This window comes from Pseudochaenichthys georgianus, chromosome 24, assembly GCF_902827115.2.
Source record: "Pseudochaenichthys georgianus chromosome 24, fPseGeo1.2, whole genome shotgun sequence".
Lineage (NCBI taxonomy): Eukaryota > Metazoa > Chordata > Actinopteri > Perciformes > Channichthyidae > Pseudochaenichthys > Pseudochaenichthys georgianus.
The window spans coordinates 13481662-13507047 of NC_047526.1; the positions used below are offsets into that span (position 1 = coordinate 13481662).

At 40.1% G+C, this 25386-nt stretch overlaps 2 protein-coding genes across 4 annotated transcripts in view; one reads left to right on the forward strand and one right to left on the reverse strand.

The window, feature by feature from the left end:
• Positions 1–3590: 3590 nt before the first annotated feature.
• On the reverse strand, positions 3591–11976 carry ubxn2a (UBX domain protein 2A). The gene is made up of 7 exons (XM_034075913.2): positions 11864–11976; positions 11431–11493; positions 10721–10823; positions 10434–10543; positions 8379–8516; positions 6793–6954; positions 3591–4512 (listed from the first exon to the last, which is right to left on the reverse strand). Exons 2-7 carry the CDS (start codon positions 11463–11465, stop codon positions 4329–4331), a joined length of 732 nt encoding a protein of 243 aa, XP_033931804.1. The 5' UTR covers positions 11466–11493; positions 11864–11976; the 3' UTR covers positions 3591–4328.
• Positions 11977–14349: 2373 nt separating this feature from the next.
• The window catches only part of atad2b (ATPase family AAA domain containing 2B), a 105831-nt gene continuing 94794 nt past the window's right edge, over positions 14350–25386 (forward strand). For 2 of the 3 annotated variants that reach the window (XM_034075909.2, XM_034075911.2), the window contains exons 1-18: positions 14350–14560; positions 16333–16499; positions 17233–17264; positions 17375–17522; positions 17978–18112; positions 18492–18591; positions 18688–18817; positions 19017–19160; positions 19317–19392; positions 19573–19674; positions 19802–19913; positions 20056–20171; positions 20296–20470; positions 20986–21074; positions 21744–21903; positions 23664–23754; positions 23934–24245; positions 24810–24957. In XM_034075909.2, coding sequence (XP_033931800.1) covers positions 14462–14560; positions 16333–16499; positions 17233–17264; positions 17375–17522; positions 17978–18112; positions 18492–18591; positions 18688–18817; positions 19017–19160; positions 19317–19392; positions 19573–19674; positions 19802–19913; positions 20056–20171; positions 20296–20470; positions 20986–21074; positions 21744–21903; positions 23664–23754; positions 23934–24245; positions 24810–24957 — 2336 coding nt within the window. In that variant the 5' untranslated portion in view covers positions 14350–14461. The remainder of the gene's footprint in view (positions 14561–16332; positions 16500–17232; positions 17265–17374; positions 17523–17977; positions 18113–18491; positions 18592–18687; positions 18818–19016; positions 19161–19316; positions 19393–19572; positions 19675–19801; positions 19914–20055; positions 20172–20295; positions 20471–20985; positions 21075–21743; positions 21904–23663; positions 23755–23933; positions 24246–24809; positions 24958–25386) is intronic. The other variant, XM_034075912.2, reaches the window with a different exon arrangement.

Below are 25386 nucleotides of genomic sequence, written 5' to 3' on the forward strand. Positions count from 1 at the left end.
AGCAGTGTGTTGTGGATGGGGAAACATTGCAATGAGGCCACGCAACGAAAATACTGTTGTATAATATTTCATAACGGCTTATAGTAGCGACAGAGGGACCACATCTCGTTTTTTAATCTTTTGTACTATATTCCCTATGGTATTATCCAGTAGTCAAATATAACATCTGTATGAAAGGTCTAAGGGTGGTAACACTCACCTGTCTCATGATTCTGTTATTGCAGTGTCATTGTATCTGTTCATAATTCGGTCGAGCATGTCAGATATTTTCCAGTGAAGTGGTGTGGTGCACTTGGAATGTCTAAAATGCAGTTAAATAGAATTTCTGTCACGCACAATTACCTGTGTATGCATAATCCCTTTAACAAGAAACCGGAAAGGTGTGTGTGTGAAAATAAAAACGCGCCAAAGCGTCTAGCTGCATATTTCCCACAGTGCATCAGGATTAGCATAATTTACTAGTAGGAAAAGTTAGAAATGTATTGAAGGATTCGACCTTTAGGGATTAAACAATAACTCATACACAAAACGTTTTTTATACATAAAACTACGACCATTAACAACCGTAGTAAAGTAGACAACAAGCTACTTGTGCTAATGTTCATAAAAACAAGCTAGTTGGCAGGACATCTGCAGCCTGAGGAGAGAAGCATACGCAGGCACCGTCTACAAAATGCAACACAAATATTAAAAAAACGTCTCTCAGAAAGTAAAGTGATACCAAAATCACTTCACACAATAATGGTCTCCCACTGGTTAGCATACAAAACTTGTTTTAAGAGAAATATATGCTTGTTTTACATAATTATTTTTTTTCCCCCATGTGTAAAATATTCAATAACTTCACTACCTCCTGGGAACCGAGGAAAAAAAATGTTTTCTAATCTTCTTTATTTTTTATGTCCTACCTATTAAGGGTTAAAAAAAAAACATCTTGCAATTTAGACTTTTTTAATTTAATTTAATTTTTAAATGTTACAGTAGGCCTATATGTCCACTGTAGAGGACGCCAGGACCGTTTCAGTGTGAGAAGACATGAACAGATAGACTATGTAAAGTATTATGGTTATAGAGTGATTAATACAAGAATACATTCACCTTTATTTAAAACTTAAATAAGTAATTGATCTGAACATTGCTGTTTATTTGGTCACTAAAAAACTAGTTTGATTTTTGGTGAATCTTTCCAGATCTTCAAAGACTTTGTAGTCAATGTACTGGTAAAAGTAATTGACTCCAGTCGGCACGGGCTGTAGGGTCATCTTGACTAGTTTTATGGATGTGGTCTCCATTTGACCTGCTCATAGAAACAAACTTGGCATTCCTGAGCCAATTCTCATTTTTCATGGCTCCACTTACAATAAAAACAACAATAAGACATACGTGCTACTCTTGGCCTACAGGGGGCTATGTCTTTCCAGCTCGTCCCTATCTGTCTCTGTCTGTATCTGTGCGCTCATGGAGCATCCTGCATCTTTCCCCCCTTCTTCTTGACGCTCTTCTATCCCAGGTGTGAAATCCTCATCTCTCTCATCATCTGAGAGCTCAAAGTCTGAATCTCCCTTAACTATCTGCTACAGAAAATGTCTGCTTCAGTTCCGTCTCCTGCAACAATATTGAGTCATAAAGTCCATGAAGATGGTCCTGACGTCCACTAGAATGAATGGACATTTATAAAAGAGCTGTTATTTCAAAATTTGAATTATTTAATTGCTTTCAGAACTAATTATATAGTTCCTCACATGTTAATAAACAAAAAACATATAGGATTTTCATGGTAAAAATTACAATTATTCAACAATATTTGACTCCTGCTTCTATAAAATGTTGTTTTTGGTATGCCAGCCATTTTGGATGAAAAGAAAGAGGAACTTCACAGCATGCAATTTTAACCAATGACATATCACTCGAAAGGCCATGTCCTCTGCACAGTATCAGAGATTGATAGATTACCTCAAAAGAGTAAAAGGAGATGCATATTAACAAAATGTCCTCGACAGAACAAATAAGAAATGAATTTGGTGAATTTTTCTTTTAGAAAATTTTCATAATTGTACTGTTACAGTGTCTAAAATCGCTCATTAATGGTCTCCTGCTGGTGTTACTACCAATAACTTAGGAACAAATTCAATTAGTGGATCAATTTGTGGTTAAGTAGAAGAACAATGTCACATTTAGACTGCATATTTAGCAGGGATTAGCGAGTACACCATTATAATTTAATATTTTGTTTAATTTAGAGAGCCATAGTTCTGAAAACATATACATGAAACTATTTCTATCTATCCAGCCTGCACTCTGAAAAAACGTTTTATATGACTTTATGTGGTCGGAAAATATAATACAGTTCTACTTTTATAGGCCCTTCTTTCAGTCTTCCCTCATGATATATTGCGTGCTTTTCATTTTCCCACTACTTTCACAAGTGAATCCTTTTGTGCGAGATGCTTACTCTCCACAGTAAGCCTCCCTCAGAGCATGACAACAAACATGTCATGGAGACCTCAGCTGGTGAACCCAGACCTCTGCATAAATTCCAAGCATGCAAGCCTTTCAACCAAAACCACATTATTGACAATGAAAAAGGCACCGCAGTAGAAAAGTCAGGCATATGACCTGCATTAGAACGGGTATGTTTCCTATAATGCGTGAAGAGGAATGTGCAAAATGAAAAAGGTTGGCTCCTGTACGAGTAAAAGGGTCATTCTGAAAGGAAATGTGAGAGTTAAAGGGAAAGTAATTCCCTGCATGCTTAGCCTTATTAAATATGTAACAGAAAGGAAATGTGCTCTCTTTTACTCTTTAGCCAGACCCCCTCTGACTGCCAACCGAGTGATGCCCAAAGCGTTGCACATCCAGGTGAAACATCTTAAAATGTGGCTTCATAGAAAGGTAATTCTTCAGGGGAGATTATAATATTTAAAACATTTTCTTCCCCCTGACCTTGACATTCCTGAGGCTGTCATCTCTTCTTCCTCAGCCATGAGAAAATACATACTCTCTCTGGTTCTGCACACACAACGCTCTCCCGTTGCTTTAAATATTGAAGATGGATAATGGTGCTCAACTTCTTCCCGAGACCAGGCAGAAAGCTTGGAGACGGAGAAGAAAGCATGTGAAAAGCACGCGAATGTGCTTACACATGCTAGTAGTACACTACAAATATGCCTCATTCAAGGAGGAAAAAAGGATTGAACTCTACTTAACCCTGTCTGAATGAGATTTTGTGCTTCTTTTTTTTTAACCTTTTTTAATAGTTCAACTTTTTTCCACAACCCACTATTACACACGACCACTATTAGACACATGCTGTCCATGCTGTGTTTTAGTGTCAACACTGAAGTCATCATCCCTCTAGTTCTGATTTAACTGACGGTAGCCCCTCCCTGCCTCAATCTCCATTACATCTGTAATGACAGCACAGATGTTGCACTACCACACAGAATAAGGTGCTGCTTGGTGCCGTGTCATAATCAACGTGACAACTGCAATCACTTGATTGCTTCCTTAATTATGAAATAATTCTGTCAGCAGTCTCTACATCTGAGCAGACCACTTTGTTTTGTTTGTTTACATAAAGAAAAATGCCATTATTTAGTACTTTAAGGAGTATTTTTATTGTTCCTTGATATGTCTCGAAAGGATGCAGTCAAATAAAACAATACATCATACATTCAGAAATAAACCGCCCCCAAAGAAGGCACATTTTCACAAAAACATTGCACAATATTTGAAGGACCTCAACTGTAAACAACATAAATAAAAACCTGTCATATCATACGTTTTTTGTTATAATATATTATTAATATTAACAATGTGCAAACAAAACATCATATGTTCGATAGATATAATTGTAAACTCAGAGATACACATTGATATATCAGCCTCTACATTTTCAAATAGTGCAGTTGGGGAAGACTTTAAAGAGATGGTTGTCGGTGCTGGTGGTGGTATTGTGTGTGTGTTTGTGTTTTAAGGAAGAAGGGAGGGGTACATGCGGAAGATCAACAGATGGATACACATGGTTGACCATCTGCACGGGCACCAGACTTTGCTTTTCTGGAGTTTGGGAGTTTTGGGATATCTGTTGGCAGGTAAACACTGTCCTCCAGAGGGAGAAGACAAAGTAAGTCTTGACAGCAGCACTTCAGCACCTGTGATGGTGAAGAACTGAACATATCTACATTAGATTAATATACTGTAAAATCATCAAAAGCAGCACACACTGCAGAATAAAGACACATTATAAGTTATAGGAGGCCTTGAGACTGCAATCGGAGTAGGTGAGATTTAGGAATAGGGGTTTGGTGTTACAGGGGTCTTTGTAGTCAGGAGTGTCCAAACGGAGACTGTGTGTCTAGGGGTCTCTGGACGATGACAGCGTTGGACAAATCGGCCTCTTCAAGACTCAATTCTTTGTCGCCGAGCTCACGGATAGGAACTGATGTTGTCAGGACAAAAGGTGGGCATCTCCTCTGGCAGCGTGCCACAAAATCATGAACATCAGTTATCCTAGAAAAGAATAAGAGACAGAATTAGAGCTAGATCGAGATGGAATGTAGAGAATTACACTGTGAAGATAAATAAACTCAATTCTGATTGGTTCATTTTTTGGTCTGTGATTTCTGTAGCAGAACGTTGCTACGAATAACAGACTATTGCTATGGAAAAACTGATCATAGATTCTGGAGGACCCAATCATGGCTAAAAACAAGTTTAAAGTCCATAAAGAGCTGACAGAGAAATCAACTAAAGAGATAAAAAAAAGATGGACTTTTATTAATCCCTCGTGGGAAAATTGTTTCTCTGCATTTGACCCATCCTGTGTTAGGAGCAGTGTGCCGCCATTTTGAACGGCGCCCAGGGAGCAGTGTGGGGAACGGTGCCTTGCTCAGGGACAGCTCGGTAGCACTTGGTCTTGCCGGGACTTGAACTGGTGACCTTCCAGTTGCCAAGCCAAGTCCCTATCGACTTCGCCACCAACGCCCACAAATAAATGAACATGAGGTAAAACTGAATAGGACTTATTGCAGTGTTTAAAGAATGGTTGATTGTAAAGAAAAATATCAACTGACAAGTTACAGGGCAGAACACCCTCAATCAGAAGCTGTGGTAATTTCATGAATAGGTTAAACATTAAACGATTAAACTTACTAGAATGGAAATTTTCAGTTTAGCATGAATAACAGCCATTGCAAAAGACAATGTTTGACGTTTCGCATCTGAGAGTACGCTATGGTCCGCTAGGGTCTTTGTGACATACATTCTGTCATCCCAGGGTGTACGCAAAGGCTCTTTGCAGATGTGGAAAGTGGTGGCATCGTAATATAATGCGATGGAACACGTAGTCCAAGAGGACAGCATAAACCGGACTACTGTACATTCATGGCAGCAGCCCATATACTTGTCCGTTTGATAGTATAACCAAGACTTAAGCAGGCAAATCTTAACAAGACTACAAACTTAAGTTGCTATGGGCACAATGTTACTATAGCAACGCAATTCATACCGTGGAATGATTATTTTTCTTAACGGAAGCAATAAAATCACTTTTAAAACATAAAATGGGTGTTGTGGCGAAGGTGGCTTCGTCACTATGGACTGACGGCTTCAGGCCGGGTGATATGGCACTTTGTTGGCGTGATTGCACAGTGTAGGTTGTCAGTGGCTGATGATTGTGTGCACCTGGTGTCCTGTGTTGTCTCCTCCCCCCTCACCTGTGTCTTGTTGTGATGATTGGAGTGTGGGTATTTAGGCTCAGTTGCCCTGTCTGTTGAGAGGGCTGGGTGTGTGTGTAAGATCCTTGTGGCTGCAGGATGGGTAAAAGGAGAACCGCAGATTGAGGCGGTGAACTTTGTGCCCATGTTTTTACTAAATGCCCACACCGGGTTATATTTTTGGACGTTCTGCCTCTGCCTCCTTGCTTGGTCTGGGCTGCTCAATTGTCAGCTTCACAGGTGTTGATTTTTTTTGTCACGTTTTGTGGCAAATATTTACATTACATTATATATACTTGTAATAATGGGGATAAAGTACTGGAAGCGGGTTGCAAATTGAACCCCTTCAGGGTTATTTTAGACCTGTTCACCCAGTCAGGGTTTATTTTGTAATAATGACCTGCTCTCTGTACATTATCCCTTTAACAATAAAGATAGGCAGAACTATACATCTCCTCAACAGCAAAGCATTACCCCCCAAATACTATACTCTCTCTTGTGACACTTGATGTCTTTCTGAAGCACTATACTAGTAACATCATCCATTATTAATCACGGCCCAGCATACACAGGCGATCTTAAGGCGGTCCAGTCCTCTAACACTGAGGCCAGCTGAAGGGTGGAGGGGTTCAGCCCTCCCTATGCTACTAACCCTGTTATATAAATGCTGCATCCCAGTTACGCAATCCCTCTCTGGGGATTTTATAGATCCACTCCGTTCTACATCTCAGATTATGCTTTCTGCAGCCCCATGCACTGTGGCAGGGGGATATAACATGCAACATGCCTTCAACTCAAGCAGCCTAGAAAAAGCATTACGTAATCTTCAAACAAACCCTCTCACCACCTCACAGAGATGTATAAACAAAAGTCTTATGTCATCCATTGAACTACTTTTTTTCCTGCGATGTTTAAGATTATATGGGATTTACTTTCAGCATAGCAGGGGTAGAGAGTGTCGATATATATTGACTTCGCTGAATACTGAAGTCTGTCTTTGATATGCAGATATTATTTGATGTATATATATGATGTCAAGCCGAGTTGTGTGTTTTTTGGACCTTGTGATACGCACCGGTGCGATAGGTTAAACCTCTGCACCAATCTCCTGCCGTCAGCCAACCAGATCTGCAGCGAGGTAACAGGAAGGGCGTGGTCTAGTGTTACCATGGGAATAGGAGGAGATTCTCCATCCTCTTGCACAGATGGTGACCTGACCACTACTCTGGGTGCAACACTGGGGATGGACAGGGATACAAATAAAAAGATTAAAAAACAGTTAAAAGGGCATACAGCATGTACTGTGTATTTTTATAACAGTCTACTCCCAGGTGGAAATGGTCAACATCTCAGGTGAAATCATTGTTGGACTCTCTGGACAATTTAGTATTCATACAGAGAAATGTTGAGCCTCTGACTTCATCAGGTGCTATGATTTGCTATGATTTGCCTGTGGGTGTTTTGATACCTGGATTTAGAGGGACACCTAGTGGTATAAAGTAATATAATATATTGGGACTTAAAACTAACACTACTTTCATTTAAAGGCAACTCTAAACTCTTTTGTTGTTCTGTTGTTTTTATGTTACATGTGTAACTAATGTCCTGCAGGTCACCCTTGAAAAAGAGATCTTTTGATCTCAAGGGGCTTTCACCTGGTTAAATAAAGGCTACAAACAAACAAACAAACAAACTCAACAGGTTTATTATTGGTTATTGGTTATATTATTATTCCAAATTTGGTAAACCTTTACATAAAGGTCGTGTCTATAAGGCATTTTAGGCATTCTCAAGACATTATAATGCATACTTTTACTGAATTGACTGTGCTGTGTTAAGTCAAACAACGCCCCAGAGGTGTTGTAAACTCACTGTAGGTTGCAGGTTCTAGTGGCTCCTTGCTTAATAAAAGGTGTATGAAACTACAGTATAACACCATTTCAAAAGAACATAGATCTTCAAAAAGATAAAAAGAATTCACGTTGCAAACCAAGACTCAAATCCACACAAAATGGAATGGGTTAATCTGTGGTTGATGATACACCCTTCAATGGAGTGTCATGAATTTTTGACTTTTAATTTTCAGTCATTCTGAATCATCGTTACAAACAATGGAACAAACACAACTAACATAACCTTATTAGAGGTGGTACATTTCATGAGTTACGAGCAGTGTTTTGCTGGCTGCAAGTATCAGAAAATCACATGCTCACAAAGTCATGCTGTTATTGAGGTTTATTAGACATTATTCCATTTCAGAAACGTTGAATATATTATACGTTATAATACATAAACAGCTGTTCTCTATATGTGTTCATAACAGACGAGAGTCATTATAATGTGCTGTGAAAGTGAGGAGTCAATGCCTTTTTTCAAACTGTTATCCCTTCGGCATTGAGTTGTAACTCGTAATAAATGCTAAACCTATAACACATTATGTCTACCACTTATAAACCTTGCTATATAACAACATGTGTGATTACAGACTTTAATAAAGAGTCATTTGAAGGCTTATATATGGAGCATAATGTCTTACGAATGTGCACAGAATGCTTTATATACATGACCTTCATATAGTGTTACAGACAATTATCTATTTTCAACATAGTTAATACTCCCGAATGTAACCTTTGTAATATTTTCACAACATCGATCTCTTACCTGCCGAGTCGGTATCCTCGGCCGCTGAAGGGATGAAAGGCCTTTTTCCTGGGGACATAATTTTCCTCCGTCAGGTCCTCCACACTGATCTCCAGCTCCTCCTCCTCTGCTCTGCTCCCCCACTCTGCCGGAAGCTCCCTGGGAAAGATAAAAGACCGGAGTCAGATACATCAATATGACAAATGAGCACTAAGGAGCATTATGCTTGATATATCTTATGTCGCCTGGTTGTAGTCTGTAGGAACTGCTCATTTCCCTTTAGGGACTTATGTTCGAACATAATCGAACCAAGGACACGTATTATGTTACATTGGAGTGAAATACTTATAGGTACATATAGGGTACAGCTCTCGATAGAAAACAATGCATGCATAGAGCATGGTAACATTTCCTTATAGAATTTGTCAGCATTTGTTAATTATTTTAAAGATAAAATCAGAAAATTGGTCATTCACCAGCTAAACATTATCTGAATTCCTCTTTTTTTGTTATAGCAACACGCTGATTCTTGTCTGGGGTCAATCTGAACAAAAATGCGTTATCCAAATGTGTTTTGCAACAATTCTCCTACCTAGGTTTATTCACTGTGGGAACCCCAATTATCATATTAATAGTTGAGGACAGGAATTTAAACAACGTAATACCAGTCTTCAATAAATAAGAAAACGAGAAAGAAAGTGAGAGATAGCGAGCCAAAATTCTACTTAATTTGATATAGTGTAATGGAGTCAGTTTTTTATTAGCTGTGACCAGCAACTTTATTGCTTTTCAAAATTGGCATGGAGGTCAAGTGTTTGTGAGGATGTGTGTGTGCCGGACGCATGAACACCTGGATGCACTCAGTCACATCTATTGTGCATTGTTTTTTTCACCTTAGACATTGCCTTAATAAGTCACTGATACCTATTTCAGTGGTTTGTCATGAACAGAAATATGTGATGTGAAATGTGATTTCTCAATACAACCCTGAGCCAACAGAAACATCCAGTAATAAAGCACAATACCGCAATAACACTTTTTGACATCATAATAATAATAGCACTTGTAGTGGAAATGTCTTATGTTACCTTATATGGTAAAACGAAATGCTTCTAAAAGCATTGTCTAACACTACTGTACCATTTCTTCATATGTGCTGTTTTCTGTGCATACTCTAAAGAGGGTCATTAATCTCAAGCACTTCTAAGGCCACAGGGCTGAGTTGGCAGACTATGCTGATACTCCTCTTCACACTAAGTTTGAACTTCCATATGTTGATAACCGTTATACTTTCAACAGCTACACATAAAACTGTCTGCCCGCCCTATCTTGTATATCGGCTTCGCTATTTGCTTTCACCAGTTTATTATTGATTACTCTCGTTGTACATCTTTACAGTATTGACGAGTTTAAAATATCCACAACACACTGCTTCGTTATTTGATTTTGAACGACTGGAGAATAATATGTATTGCAATATCGGACCATCGCCGGTGGCACTGTCCATCTTTCTGAGAAATATTCAAATAATTTGCAAAAGTATAAGTACTATTAATACACTGTGAAAATACTCTGTTGTATATATTATGTGTGTATATATGTCGGCTACTCGTTTCAGAAAAATGTCCCCTCTTATATACTATTATATATAAGATAATTATTACTCATGTATGTATGTATGATTGTAAAAGCAGCATTTACTGTTGTGTACTATTTTGTACAAAACTACTTGTACACATCATATGTTTTTCATAATGGAGTCATCTGTTGATTGCTTTACATTACATTACATGTAACTTGTTAGATGCTTTTATCCAAAGGGATATACACTCAGTCATACACTCAATACTGTGGGCGATCCCTACAGGAGCAATTTGGGGTGAAGTGTCACAGAGTAAAGGCCAGTAGGTAAACTTTATAAAGCCAGACCTCTTTGCACTTACTCAGGTAGTTGTTAAGTCACCAGTATTCACCAGCAGCCCTATAACAGCTTAAGAATCTATGTTTTTGTGTGGTATAAAGGTTATAAAATCATACTCAATACACCTGTAAGGCCTGTTAAATTCATTCACTCACCCCCTTTTGATGGAATCCAGGAAGTCTTGATTCTTTGGTATGGAGTAGCTGCGAAACTCCTCATCATTAACAGTGAAGCCATCCTTCCATAGCCTCACCACCATTTCCACCTGGAATGAGGCCCACAAAATGAGTCCTAAAAAACCTAACACTGTTATATTAGATAAAAACATCAACACTCCCAAAATATGTCTATAAGGACATAATGAGATGTTCCTGTGCTAGCTGCAGAAGGCTCATGTGCAGAGAGACAACCCCGGAGATTTAGGTACACATTTGAAGCTGACCTTTGACGTCCCTGAGGCATCGTAACAGATCTTCTCCACCTCATCAAGGAGGTCTTCTACGGAGAAGGTACGCCTCATTGGAGCCCCCTCTTCATTTTCTTCACTGGAAACCCATCAAGAAATAGACAAGTGTATGATTTGGTCATTTTATCAGTCTTATTGAATTCACCCTGCAGTGACAGGCTTTATTGTACAGAAACATTGCATTAGTGACTTCTCACCCCCACATTTAGTTAAGGGTGCAGGTTTTTAAAGTATTATAGCAACCCTGACATTAAATTAAAGTTTTACATTTTGTATTATGATATGACTAAAAATACAGTGAAGCAGTTGTTGACAATGAACATATTGGATGTAAGGCTTGCTCCAACTATGCTCATCAACTAAGTTTTTTTTGTAATATTTAAGTGGAAGAAGGAAAATGCCACACGTAAAATAAACGTAAAATAGTGTTAAAATATAGGGTGCAAACATAAACGTAAATAAGATAAGAATAAGATGTGTAAAACATTTAAAATTAAGTAATTTGTACAAAATGTAACAAATAAATGTAAAGGCAACAGGACTGCAGTAAATGTGAAATATGCCTAATCCATATATAGATAAATGTAAACAGTTGGTAAAACAGTAAGTAAAGTACATAGAGGTAAAGTAAGATTTGAATATAAGGGATTTTAAGGAAAAATAATTAGCAATTTGTTGTGACCTACCAATTTTCATCTTTCTCATCCCCCACAGTGTCCATCTCTTTCAGGCCTCTGTGTGTTTTCCATCTATAATAAAACAAGTGGACAGGACAAACGTCACAATATGGCCTAGCTATCACAGCTTTAAAAGCATATGTAATACATCTCGAGGAAACCTTTATCAGCTCAATGGTTTATTATAAAATGTATTCACAGGCATTCACAAGTCAATTGTATAGAGCTCTATGTTATAACATATCGATAAACAGCCAGGCAGCATGTAGCGTTTTCGTTAATTACGTAAGTGGGCGTATGAAGACATGGCTGCGCACATAGCCAACGACGCAGGACCTGCTGTGTATCGTAACAACATGGTTTATATATACACACACACACATACACACTGTAGATGCTCATCTGCATGCGCGTATTATTGGTAATGTCAAATAATGATTACCAGTCTGTGTTTTGTCGGTTAATCCCGGGCTACACATCTGCAGCCAGCCATACATTTTCCTTCAGTGGCTCTTCTGCTGCCGAGCAACGTGTGTGAGTGACGTAGTAGTGCCGTACGTCGTCTCCTCTTGTCGTAGTGAAACTGTACCGCTGAGCTCAGCAGTCTTGCAATTGAAATAGAAATTGATTATCTATTTATCTATCTATCTATGTATGTGTCTATGTATCTATCTCTGTATCGATCTATATTTCTCTGTTTTTTCTAATGGCAATTTTAATTTACACTGCATTTACACACCACTATCACGAGTTATGTAATAGCCTACCAATAATTAAGTTATTATGTGTGTTATTATCATAAGCCTCTTTCTTTACAGTGATTCCCTAATAGCATTGCAATAACCTTCTTAATATATATAGTGCATCAGTAGTACAGTGAGAACACATTTGCACATCTGGACTGTATAATGTCCTCATCCTCTGTGGGGCTTAAGAGGTTAACAATCCTATGTAGATTCTTTATTCAAAATCATCATTCTAGTATTATACACATTTTGGTTGTACATCACTGCACTTTTATTGGACTGCCATCTGATTTTTTTTTAACTTTGTCTATTATCACTTAATGTTCCCATTCGATCAGTGTCAGATTGAGTTTTAGATGTATAAGATAACCTCATGTAAAACAAGCCATATATAACTTTTCATAAAGATGTGTTCAGGTGGTGAAGTGTTCCAGTGAGGGGACAGTGCGGACAATCATTGTCATGCCCCATAATTACCACTGGCTATTATAACCGCAATTAATTAGTGCTTATATGATTGTTTTTCATGGCCAGGATTCCCTGGCAGAAGATATCTTGTTTTTAAATGGGATATATAATAATCATTTTAACCATTATTGTGTGTTATATTCACACATTATCTTGAAGAGTATTACTCAAGGATGGATTAATTTGTTTGTTTCTCAAAAAATCAACACTTAAAAATATTACCAATTAACTATTTTCATGATCAAAAACATTACAATTGGTGTTGTCTAGTTCTATTTGCAGAACATTCGAGAATTACAACAGGTTTAAATCTAGTTATCAGTGGGGGGTAGCCCATTTTTTGGGAACACAGACAACAAATGTTTTATGGAAAAGAAATAAAAATAGTTTTGATCGTGCTTTTTTTAAAACACAGCTTGAACAAAAATCACGAAACAGATGGCTGGAACAGTTGCATATTCAGTCAAGCCAGAAATAGAACAAGCCACACACACACACACGCACACACACACACACACACACACACACACACACACACACACACACACACACACACACACACACACACACACACACACACACACACACACACACACACACACACACACACACACACACACACACACACACACACACACACACACACACACACACACACACACACACACACACACACACACACACACACACACACACACACACACACACACACACACACACACACACACACACACACACACAGGTTTGGGTTTCAGCAGTGCTCCCCAAACTGGAGTCACACGATCCCATAGGGGTTCTGAGGAGAACAGGAAGTTCTTGGCAAACACATTTGTTAAATGTGCTTTTTTCGTTTTAGGAAACCGAGTGAGATTAAAGGCTTCAAGTGTTCCAATCTAGTGCAGACTGAACAAAACGAAAAACAGATAGTCTTTGTTGGTCAACAATGTAAATTCTTTCTGACAGATATTGTGTTTTTTTTTTTTTAACTGCAAGAGTGAAACATGATGCTTATGATTTTCCTAACTTAGACCACATGCACTAAGGTTGTACTAAATAATGACACAATGTTTGATTGTCGTAATAACAAGTGTGTCTCTGGGAAAGCCTGCAAATACTTTATTTAAGTCATTGCAAGACTTTTTCATTATATTTCCAAACTTCTGAAGTTAATGACTGGGGTTCAAGTGTCTGAATAGACTATCATAGTCATATTATATATTTTACACATTTTGTGGAATAGAGATGATAGAGAATGAGTAGACTTTATTTTTAGGGTTTAAATGTTTAATGCAATCTCTAAACCCTGAAGACAAAGCACACTGATATTCATCTCTGAAGGGAACACTGTGTACTCAACTTTACAAAGGTTGAATGTATTATTTTCATTCTTTTATTTTTCGGTTTATACTTCCTTTTGGGATATTTTGTGTTACAGCAGTACAAAGATGAAGGACTTTACCTAATTTTATGGAATTCTGTATCCTCAGTGTCCACTGTAAATACCCCTACTGTGTATTGGACATTATAACCCATAATAACTAACAAGGTTTCTATTAATTACAACTGTCTCTGTGATATTTATAGTATGTTTATGATGATTAGGCTACTGTTTTTGTGCTTGTTTTGTCCAGTCAGCAAATGTTATTGCACCTGCCAAACAGTCAGACCCACATCCACTTGAGAGAGAGAGAGAGAGAGAGAGAGGGAGGTAGGAGTGAGGGAGATAGACAGGGAGAGAGAGAAATGGCGCCTCGATGCTGCGCTCACTGAGGCAGTGTTTGGAGCCGGTTAGGAAGATTCAGTAAGGGCAGACAAAAAGAAAAAACATGGTGAATACAAGGAAAAGCTCACGGCCGGGAAGCGATCTCTTCATATCCTCGAGGACTAGGTCGTCGTCGAGAACCGAGATGAACTCTGAGGAACATGTAAGCCGGTCTCTTTTCTTTGCCGGGTGAGCTAGCTGCCTCTGCTAGTTGGCTAGCTAGCTGTAGCTGTGGCCTCAATGTGCCCAACATTATGTGCTATTTACAGCAAAGTAAAAGCAATTTCAAAGTTGACACCCACTCAGTCACGAAGATACACAATAAAAGACTTGCATGCAGTTATTCATAAGCGTGTCATTTGTACTGAACGCATTGCACAGCTGTCAAAGTACAAGCTAGCGACGCTAACTCCTGGCTAGCCCTAAGTTGAGTTCCCTTTGTGTTTGGCAATTTTACCCGGCTGACTTGTTTCAGCTTTGTCTCCACAAACTAGCCCTCTACAAAAAGACAACTGTATTTGTACACGAGGGCATAAGCATTACACCATGCTGGAAGTATTGGCTAAGTTATTTATTCAAATGTGAAAAGACAAACCTTTAGTTTGGCTAGCGTCTGTAGGGTATAGCTAGCCCGACAACTAGCTTACAGTGGGGGAAGGGAGTCCCAGGTTCCAAACAGTTGGCTTGCTCAAGTCCCGTATTTAGCAAGTCTGGACTTGGTGAACTTTCTGATGTAAATGCCCCAATGCCCCACAGACAGCAGGATGTTCACATTTTCGGTTTAAACGTTATACCAAATTCTATTTGTCTACGTGTTCGAAGTGCACCCTTAATGTATAGTTTATGTTATTGCTCTGATCGCCTGACCTACTAGCTGTCTGACAGTCTTTGTCTCTAAAATGTAAACATTGAGATTACGCAAGGCGAGAGGCTCCGTATTTCCGCAATATTATAGCATTTAACACATGTGTTGCATGCTACTTTGATAATTTATTGCCATTCTTGAGTTTTAACGTGCTTCGCAAAGGTTTCTCGTTAAGTTAGGGTTACAGATTTGGAATCAGTCCTGGCTGCGTGTCGCAAGAAAGGCTAACTGAGGACACATGATTTAGCGTTCAGTGACTGTAAAACTTGAAAGTGATACCTTTACACTTTCTCAATTCAGATTGTTTTGGAACACTAAACTCTCATTCCTATCTTGAGACCATGGCCACTTTAATTCTGTCTGCATCTAGCTATCTATCCAGTCTGTCAGAGAGACAAACCCCTCGGCAGGCATTGCAGACAGTTGCCTCTGACAACAGTGAGATATGCTCTCATATCAGGGGGAAGTTAAACTGTGAAGGGCGTAAGCATCAAGGACATGTGTCTGGTTGGTGCTCTGTTGTGATTCAGGGAGTACTTGGGTTTAAGGTGTTTAGTCTCAGCACAACACTGTATTTTGATATGTTGCTCCTGCTTTAATGTTTTCCTGGATTACATTTTTACCTTGATTTGTTTAAACTTGCCTATTATTTGCTAAATATTCTGGCTTTACGACTTTAACAACACTTGTGAAGTAACACTCTGCAATATATCCTTTCTTACAATTTATTATTGTTTACTGCTACTTCAAGACATATGTGTTTGCTACATGCTGCTACTTATCTTCAACCATATTTGTGTACTTTTTTTCACTAACATGTGCTTGCCTCTTTATATGTTAGTGTACTCATTTTAGTTTCTCCCTTTTATCTGCCCTGTCCCTTTTGCTGTAACATTTACATTTCCCCCGCTATAGCACACATACCATATGTTTGATACTGATTTTTGATGATTGATTGGATTTATGTTTTAATGCTAATTGTTGTGAAAGGTTGTCAATGTATGAGGTGTCACCTTTTTCTGTTGTTTACATGTTCTGATTGTCATGTTTGAATTGTGGTTGTCTAACAGAAGGAGCCCAGTAGTGATGTGAGTAGTCCCAGCAGCCCGCGCTTGGCTCCCCCTTCCAAGCGAACGCGGCGGCAGACGGCCTCTGAGCCCAGCTCCAGCGACACCTCTCCGTCCCCACAGACCAAGGCCCAGAGGGTCAGCTGGGAAATTCCCACCTACCACACCAGGTGATTTCCTGGCCTTTGTTTCCCTTTTCACTGAATGTATAATATTGTGCCACACAATAAGTTTGTGACTCATTGGTATAATATAATAATATAATAATAATTCCTTTTTCAATGACTTTACATATACACACACATTACACACATGCAATGGTCAGAAACTGTGGACAATACCCACAGGAGCAAGTTCAGGTGAAGTGTCTTGCCCAAGGACCCACCGGCTTTACAGACGCAGCAGCGGCGGGTTTCACCCCTTGATCTTGATGATCATTGCACAGCACACTGCGCCACACCGTCACGCCTCATTGAGGCGCTTTTACAAGTATACATTGGTATTATACATGTACTGTGGACAATACCCACAGGAGCAAATCCGGGTGAAGTGTCTTGCCCAAGGACACAACGGCCTGACGCAGTGGCGGCAGGAGCGGGTTTCGAACTGGAGTTCTCCAGCGCTCCCCCTTGATCTGATGATCGGATGCACAGACCACTGCGCCACCCGTCCCTATAAATATGAATGTATTGTGATGACAAAGTTGTCTGTACCAAGTTTTATAAGCAAGGTTCACTCTAGACGGCTGTCTGTCACTGGCTGTAAAGTCAGATCTCATTCTTCTCATGATATTTATTGTAATGAGGTAAACAGGCAAACTTAAACACGAGCTCACAAATATTATGTTTGAATAAATGTAGTATTTTGTGCATGCGTATTTGAACTTGTTTCTGTGTTTTCTAGGTTGTCCTCTCGCATCATGCAAAATGGCCACGGTAATGCAATTATTTTCAATTTCTTCCTTTTTTGAAAAGCCATACATTGATCACGTGATTTCAGAGGTATACAAATAAATAACAATGAATATTCTTTGTTGACACTGTAGCCCATATGAGTCACCGGAATGAGGAGCGTGGAGTGGGGGATCACTCTCACATGAATGGACATGTGGAGCTGAAGAGGAGCTGCCGAGTGAAGAAGAGCCAGTTCGAACACCTCAATCAGAGCCTGCTGTTCGACCAGCTGGTCAACAGGTAGCTAGCAGTCACACTACTGACACCTCTCTTTCACCTTACACAAGAGAAACAGGAAGTAAGCATGACTTAAATGGTATAAGCATACTTTATCTATATTGGAATATATGGAATTGAATTCTTATAGTGATAAATCCCAAAATAATATAAATATATTTTGTTTGATTATTGTCCAGGTGTGCATCCTTCATAAAGCTTACTTATGGAAAGCACACTTTGTAATTAAATATTCATCAATTATTGAACACCACAACAGTGAGGCTTCAAGTCCTACACTGCTTTTCACATCATTTCACTGGGAGTACCCCCAAGTTAGAGTCAGCACTTTACTACAGGGCTATGCCCAAATCAGAACCTTTTTGATTCTGGCTGAAGTGTTACTGACACTACGTCAGCCCCTGACTTTACCTCTCCCCGGGGCTGTGGACTTAGCGCTGTGCCCTCTCTCCCTGCAGGGAGGGACGGGGACCCCTACTTCCACCACGACTGTCGACCAGGCGGACTGCTCAGTGCGTCAGGGGTCTGCGGCCATATCGACAAACCACCCGACCCATCTTGAAACACAGACCTCGTCTTGTTTACCGTGCTTTGTGCGTGTGATATTTGTTGCTGTGTCATCACCATTCATGTCCAGAGCCTTTACAACTGACTGTGGGAAACAATGTTCACATGATTAAGCAACAACAGTCGTCTTGCTATTACAAATATATACAATTTAATGCACAATGACTGACTTACAACAACATGAAATCAATGGCTCTACTACGGGGTAAATTGACGGATCATTGGTCTTTCAGAGGACAGCTCCTTTTTTTTTACCATTATAGAACAAGAATTACGAAAAAGATAAAAACTGCACTTTAGACACTGTAAATCTTCTACCTCTGTAAGAAAAGAATGGTTAATGCATGTCTGTAAAGGTGCCTTTAGTTTGTCATATTGAGTTGTGTTCTCTCTGTGTGTTTGCAGCACTGCCGAGGCTGTCCTTCAGGAAATGGACAACATCAGCAGCATCAGGCAGAACCGCGAGGTGGAGCGTCTCCGCATGTGGACAGGAGACACTGAGGAGGTAAGTGTGGCCCTGCTGTAACGGCCAACCTAAAGATAGAAAAGTATGGCATCTCATTTGAATATAACTGATACTCTAATGCCCCTGTTTTTCCAGGAAAACATGGACATGTATTCCCGGGTGAAGCGCAGGAAATCCATGCGCAGGAGCACTTTCAGCATGCCCACACACCACAAAGCCATGAGTAAAACTGAGCAGGAAGATGAAGAGGAGGAAGGAACGGAAGGTCAGGTTCCTACTAATGTTGTGCTTCTGAATCAGTGGAGCAAGAGCTAGATCATGAAAACTTAATAAACCAACTCGGCTTTAACTGAAATTGATCAGAACGATGAAAAATGGATTGCTTAGTGATCTTGGAATGAATTTTTTAACAGCTCAAATGTGGTGGTATCTGAGGTTTGAAAACGGCATTGTGGGACTTTCAGATTCTCACGGTGAGGAAGAAGAGCAGGATGCAGAGGATGAAGATGATGAAGGGGATGAAGCAGAAGAAGCAGGGGAGGACAATGACAGACGGTATAACCTGAGGCAGCGAAAGGCTGTGCAGAGATATGAGGCACCACCTATCGGTAATTGGTGTTCTTTCTTTTTTTAAATAAAAGATACATTTAATTTAGCTTTGTTAGGGAATGTGTTTATTTAATTAATGATTTCTACTAGTCATAACATGTTTTAACAATTTTGAAGGCTCAGTGTGTGATTTTTTTTTACGTTTGCTTTCTCAGAGCCGGTGAACAGAAAACAGAGCAACCCCTCACTTTTTGACACCCTCAGATCCCCAGCAAGAAGAAGCCATATAAGGTTAGTGGAAAGTTTGACACAAATAGCAGTGAAATCTCATGCTAAATGTGTTACATATGTTTGAATCCTAAGCAGCCTTTGGATAATACATCCTGTGGTTATTAAACAAATGTTTTACACCTTCAGAAACATGACTGTGCAATGGTGTTATACTAAATCTAGATTGTCACACTTCTCCAGAGTCAAGAAACACGCCATTCACAGCAGTGACACCACCTCGTCTTCTGATGAAGAGCGGTTCGAGCGGAGAAAAGGCAAAAGCATGACCCGGGCCAGGAACAGGTGCTGCTTTCTTTGTTCTACATTGTATTATTTCCCATTCATCTTCCTCTCTTTTGATCCAACATGACCTTTAGCATAATTGAGATCTAAAATGTTAACATAAATGTCAAACACTTATTTCCAACAGATGTTTGCCCATGAACCTGACTGGAGAAGATCTGTCCAGTGGGGTGCTACGTGATCGGGTGAAAGTGGGTGCCAGCTTGGCTGACGTGGATCCCATGAATCTTGATAGCTCAGTAAGTAGAAATGCTAACAATACAAATCTGTACAGCGGCACCGTTTAAGTCATCACAAAGATACAAAGTAGACTTGTAATTTTTTGAGTCAATTACTGTTTGAATGTATATCATAGATTACAAATCTGTGTTTTTTTCTCAGGTGAAATTTGACCATGTGGGAGGTCTCAGTAACCACATCAAGTCACTTAAAGAGATGGTTGTGTTCCCACTGCTTTATCCTGAGGTCTTTGAGAAGTTTAAGATTCAGCCCCCCAGGTGAGAGAAACCAAGATGTGTTTATTCGAAGAATGTCACTTTTATTTGGTTTTGAGGTCGACATTTTTATGTTTTGTTTATCCACTAAAACACAGTTTCCATTTCCTCTCCTGTCCCCTTTCAGAGGGTGTTTGTTCTACGGGCCTCCCGGGACGGGAAAGACTCTGGTAGCACGGGCGCTTGCCAATGAGTGTAGCCAGGGAGACAAGAAGGTTTCCTTCTTCATGAGGAAAGGAGCCGACTGCCTCAGCAAGTGGGTCGGGGAATCAGAACGCCAGCTACGCCTGCTCTTCGACCAGGTGAGTAACCTCACACACTTTGTGACATTTTTAAAGTCTATTTTCTATGCTATGATGAAGAGCAACTGATTATTGAATATTACTGAGACACCTAGCCAGCACACTGCTAAGGGGAAGTATCCTTGTAACCATAGCTTCAGTCACTTGACCTGAATTGACTTCACAATGTAAAAAAAACAAACTGATGGCTGCTGAAGAACTATTTTCAGTTCAGCAGTTGTTATCGTTATATGTTATTTAGCTTGACACTTCAATACCGTCCACATGCCTATAGGAGCAATCTAGGGTTAGGTACCTTGACCAAGGATTGTTCGACATAATGACTGCAGGGACCCACTGACCCTCTGATTGGGAGAGCAGCCATATGCACCCCATTTTAACTTAAAATGATCACACTACTTTGTCACTTATTTTGTCTTTACTGAACCCAGACAGCTTTAACATATGTTTTCAATGAGCTTAATATCATTTGTTTCTGTGTGATTTGACCCTTTCCTGTGTGTGCTTTTGATTAGGCTTACCTGATGAGGCCATCCATCATCTTTTTTGACGAGATTGATGGTTTGGCTCCTGTTCGCTCTAGCAGGCAAGACCAGATACACAGGTAAGGCTGATTGAAAAAGAAACCCTATTTGTACCCCCACATACATGAAAGTGCTGAAACTGCATCTGCAGTTCTAATCTTGCTGTAACTTGACTAGCCAATAGGTGGTGCAGGTTTTCTTTAACTGCTCTAAACTGTTCAAAACTACTCGGACTGCAGCTCTGAATTTTAAATGATTTGGCTGGAAATGGATTTGAGTTCTTCAGTGACACCTCAGTTCAATTAGTTTATTTGGCGCTGAGTATCCATAGCAATAGAATATCGGAAAATCACAAGAATTCAACCACTGAGAAACACCGTTTCAATATGAACTGCAGGGGAGGAAGTATCCTATTATGCAATGTATCCCTGTGAGGAAAGGACTATTTGTAACTGAAATATCATTTGGAAAAAAAGTTTACTCCCAACATGAAACGTGCTGCTCTCCTTTTTCTGCCCTGCTGGGTAATACATGCACGATAGAGCTGTAGCCAAGACAGAAATAAAACGGTTGATATTTTCACCCCCTGCGGTTTGTTAATTATGCATGTTTGATAGCTCAGGTCCGTGTTCTACTTGCAGGAATAATGTCTTGTTTATTTGCTCCGTACTGGCTCACGAGTCTTGTTAATATCATCTGGGTAAAGTATTTGGGGTCTAAATATCCACACGTTCATTCCTTCCGTCCAGTTCTATTGTGTCCACACTCTTGGCCTTGATGGACGGCTTGGACAGTCGCGGGGAGATAGTTGTCATCGGTGCTACAAACAGACTTGACTCTATCGACCCGGCACTCAGGAGGCCTGGGCGCTTTGACCGGGAGTTTCTGTTCAACCTGCCCGACAAGAAGGTGAGAGAGTGAAACGTCAATATCGTAAACAGCATGTTTGAAAAACTTGTTTTCCCTGCACGGAAGATGTGTTTTTCAGTGCAACATGAGCCAGGGCAGTTTGACCTAAGCAGGGCTCCAGAAAACCTCTTTCCATAAAGAACTCCCTACTGAAATGTTACATTGAATGCATCACACAATCGTATCTTTATTAGTGATAAAGCTTTCTTTATAAAACTAAATAAACAATGTGCTGTTTTATATTCATGAAAAGCGTTTTTGGACGTACCAAATAATAAATCAACAAATGCATTACTTTACAGAGCAAGTAAACAGGGAGATTAGTAGACATCAGATTAGATTCCTGCCCTAAAAATGTTTTTTTAAATGTAACCTCTGTGTGGCCATTCGACACTGGGACCGTTTGAGCAGGCCAGTTTTACATTCTGATTTAGTTTATTTGATCAAGCTTTCTTTTTACATCTGTTTTAAAATAAATTCATTGTTATTCTTCTACTTTTTGAGATGTAGCCTACAGACATTTAATACCGCTAAAATCCAGTTATAAAAGTGGCTGTGTTTTAGTTGTTGTTAAAGAAATACGGTAATCCCCTTCATTATTGCTTATCTGTATTTCGCAGGGCCCAGAATAGCCATGCCGCTGCACCCATTAGAAACACTGCACCTAGTCAAAATGTACTTCTGCCTCTAAGTGGTTGCAAAATGCCACTAAATGATCGCATTGTGGAGTCCTGCTAAGTTGTAGTTGCGCCACAGACTCCAGTATATCATGGCTAACTGTGAGATAACGGAATTCAATTGAGTCTATAGGGAGCACTTACTGCACATACAATGCTGGAACGCACAGCTGGAGACTCAGTATAATGCAGAGGTAATTGGTGTTTCTCTCATAAAAGTTCTGCGACAGAAAGAATTAGTACATGCCGCCCCCGGGCTATTGAGAGTCTCTCCTACTGTGTATTTTCCTCGGTGTCGGGTCTTTTGATCCAACAAGCAAGCGGCAAAGCAGATGCTCATTAGAAAATAATATTGTTATGCAGGTCTGATGACTTTATTCCTGTGCTTGGGGAAACATGTATTTTCTCCCTGCTGCTCACAAAACGTGTGTAAAGTGACATTGATGCAAATAAACAACTCGATGAAGGTGACTCTACTCCATAGAGTCTGTCTAATGTGTCGCCTCGCACCACACAGTAGGGTGGTTGGTAATCAAAGCCTAATCTGCAGGCCATTGCTGGTTAAGCTCACCTGTAGTGTGCTGATTAAAAAACGTTCTCTTGTACAAATACCAATCTTCTTGACACATTCAAGAACAGCTCCCTCCTGTTTTGTTTTTTTATAGAGATAAGAAACCGGCAAGAAATCTGGCTCAGTTGTGTCTTTGGTAAAGAAAGGCAGATATGATGAAAGATGATAAACTGTTGCCCTTGATTGGAGAAAAAGACCCCTTTGTTCTGAATGCCTGCTCATCAAAGGGGATTCCTGTGGAGCCGAAGAAATGAAAGGCGCGTTATGCTGAAATTGTAATGACCATATTTATGATTTGATTTCCCGGTGTAATTGTCACGCTTGTTTAGTTGATCCTGTCTAATGCAAAACACCAATTAAATTACAATTTTTTTCGGTGTTAGTATCGGCAGCCACTGGGACAGTTTCCATTGTTGTTTTTGACATGTTTTCTTATTCAGCTTTGCAGGACTTGACCTCCCTCATTTACTGACTCTGTTTTCTTTGTTTGTTTTTCCTTTGTACACCCCAAGGCCAGAAAGCACATCTTGGAGATCCACACACGGGAATGGAATCCCAAATTGTCTAAGCCGTTCATCGATGAAATTGCAGAAAGATGCGTCGGTAAGAGAGAAGTCTGTCCATAGAACTGTATCCTCTCTTTGCTGTTAAAAATCAGTTCACAGCGTCTTTAAAAATGTGTCTTGATGTAACCTTCCTGTTCTTCTGCCATTTTAAAACAACCTTAATAAAGCTATAATCAAAGCAAACAAATAACCAGTGTATATCTCACCTGTATCCAGGCTACTGCGGCGCAGACATCAAAGCACTTTGCACAGAGGCAGCCTTGGCTGCGTTGCGCCGCCGCTACCCCCAGATCTACGGCAGCAGCGTCAAACTGAGCCTGGATGTCACCTCCATCGTCCTGGGGGCCTGCGACTTCAGCAAGGCCATCAGGACAATCGTCCCCGCCTCCCAGAGGGCACTGGCCCCCCCCGGCCGAGCCCTGTCCCCCACCCTCAGGCCCCTGCTGGCCAGCTCTTTCTCCTTGGTGCTGAAGGCCCTGCTCCGAGTCTTCCCCCACGCTCAGTGTACTGACGGGGACAACACACACGGTAGGAGCCCACACTTTGATTGGTTTCACTCCCCTACTGCTGGCACTGCTCTCTTATTCTTCACCAACCTTTTTTCACACATTTTAGTATTGGCACTTAAGTAGTATTTTATTATTTGTTTCTATTTCCCTATCCTATTAAAGTGCTTTTGTGTCACCCTAACACACCAATGACACCATCCCCCTGAGGTTGCAGAGGTGATAGCACAGAGTTTGCATAACCAGTCATCCCTGCTTGCAGTAACTCAAATCCCAAGTCAGTAAGCAGAAGTTTTTACAGCAGATTACCCACAATGCAGCACTTGACCAGCAGGAGGTTGTTTACGGGAGTCGCACCCAATAATGACACGAGTTTTCCATATGGCCGTTTCCCCTTAGAACGCCCATTACATTTTGCCTAATAAGCCTGCTCTCACTTTTTCCGTGAAGTGCCCACATTAATGTCAGTGATAGGGCCGCTCTGAGGATTAGACTTTGCAGATACAAACTTTTAAATGCATTGGCGCTGTTGCGAAGAGGCCAAGTGAGTTGCAAGAGCCATGGCTGAATAATCTCTTTGTTCTAGGCGGTGACAATCATCTGCTCGAAGAGGACTACAGCGACGATGACAATGAGCAACGCTCCGCTTCCATCTATGAAGTCCAGCCTGCTGCATCCCCACAGACTCAGCTCTCCTCTTCTGCAACGCACACACCCTTCCTCCACTTCTCCTTGTGAGTCCATAGAAAACAAATATATTTTGTGTATTTATAGAACATAAACACTTGGAAATAAAACGTTTAAAAAATGTATTTTAATATAGCACTATATGAGATTGAAAGTGATTAAATGTTATACATTTTAATTTAAACAGACACGGAACATGTATTTATTTTCAAACGGGGACGTTTTGCCTGTAGTGAGGTTATTTTATAGGGTAGTTGGGGAATAATAGTTTTTCTCGGAGGTATACTTAGTAAAAGGAAACCTCTTGACTAAGATGTAACATATTATTACCTATATAATCATCAAAAATGGGGACTGCATATAAGACGACTAAGCTAGGCTTCACAGTCGGCACCTGTACAAAATCCTCGGCTTTGGAGGAAAACAAGCAAGATAAGAGAAGAGCTTTAAAGTGAAGAGATCAGAGGAGACAATTC

What these genes read in the sequence shown, in the direction of transcription:
- ubxn2a (XM_034075913.2), bottom strand. Translation starts at nt 11,465, where the DNA reads ATGGACACTGTGGGGGATGAGAAAGATGAAAATTG. An exon ending in CTGGATTCCATCAAAAGGGG is followed by an intron (nt 8,517 to 10,433) that starts GTGAGTGAATGA and finishes TATCTTTCCCAG; the next exon opens with GGAGCTTCCGGCAGAGTGGG. An exon ending in CGAGGATACCGACTCGGCAG is followed by an intron (nt 6,955 to 8,378) that starts GTAAGAGATCGA and finishes GTCCATCCCCAG; the next exon opens with TGTTGCACCCAGAGTAGTGG.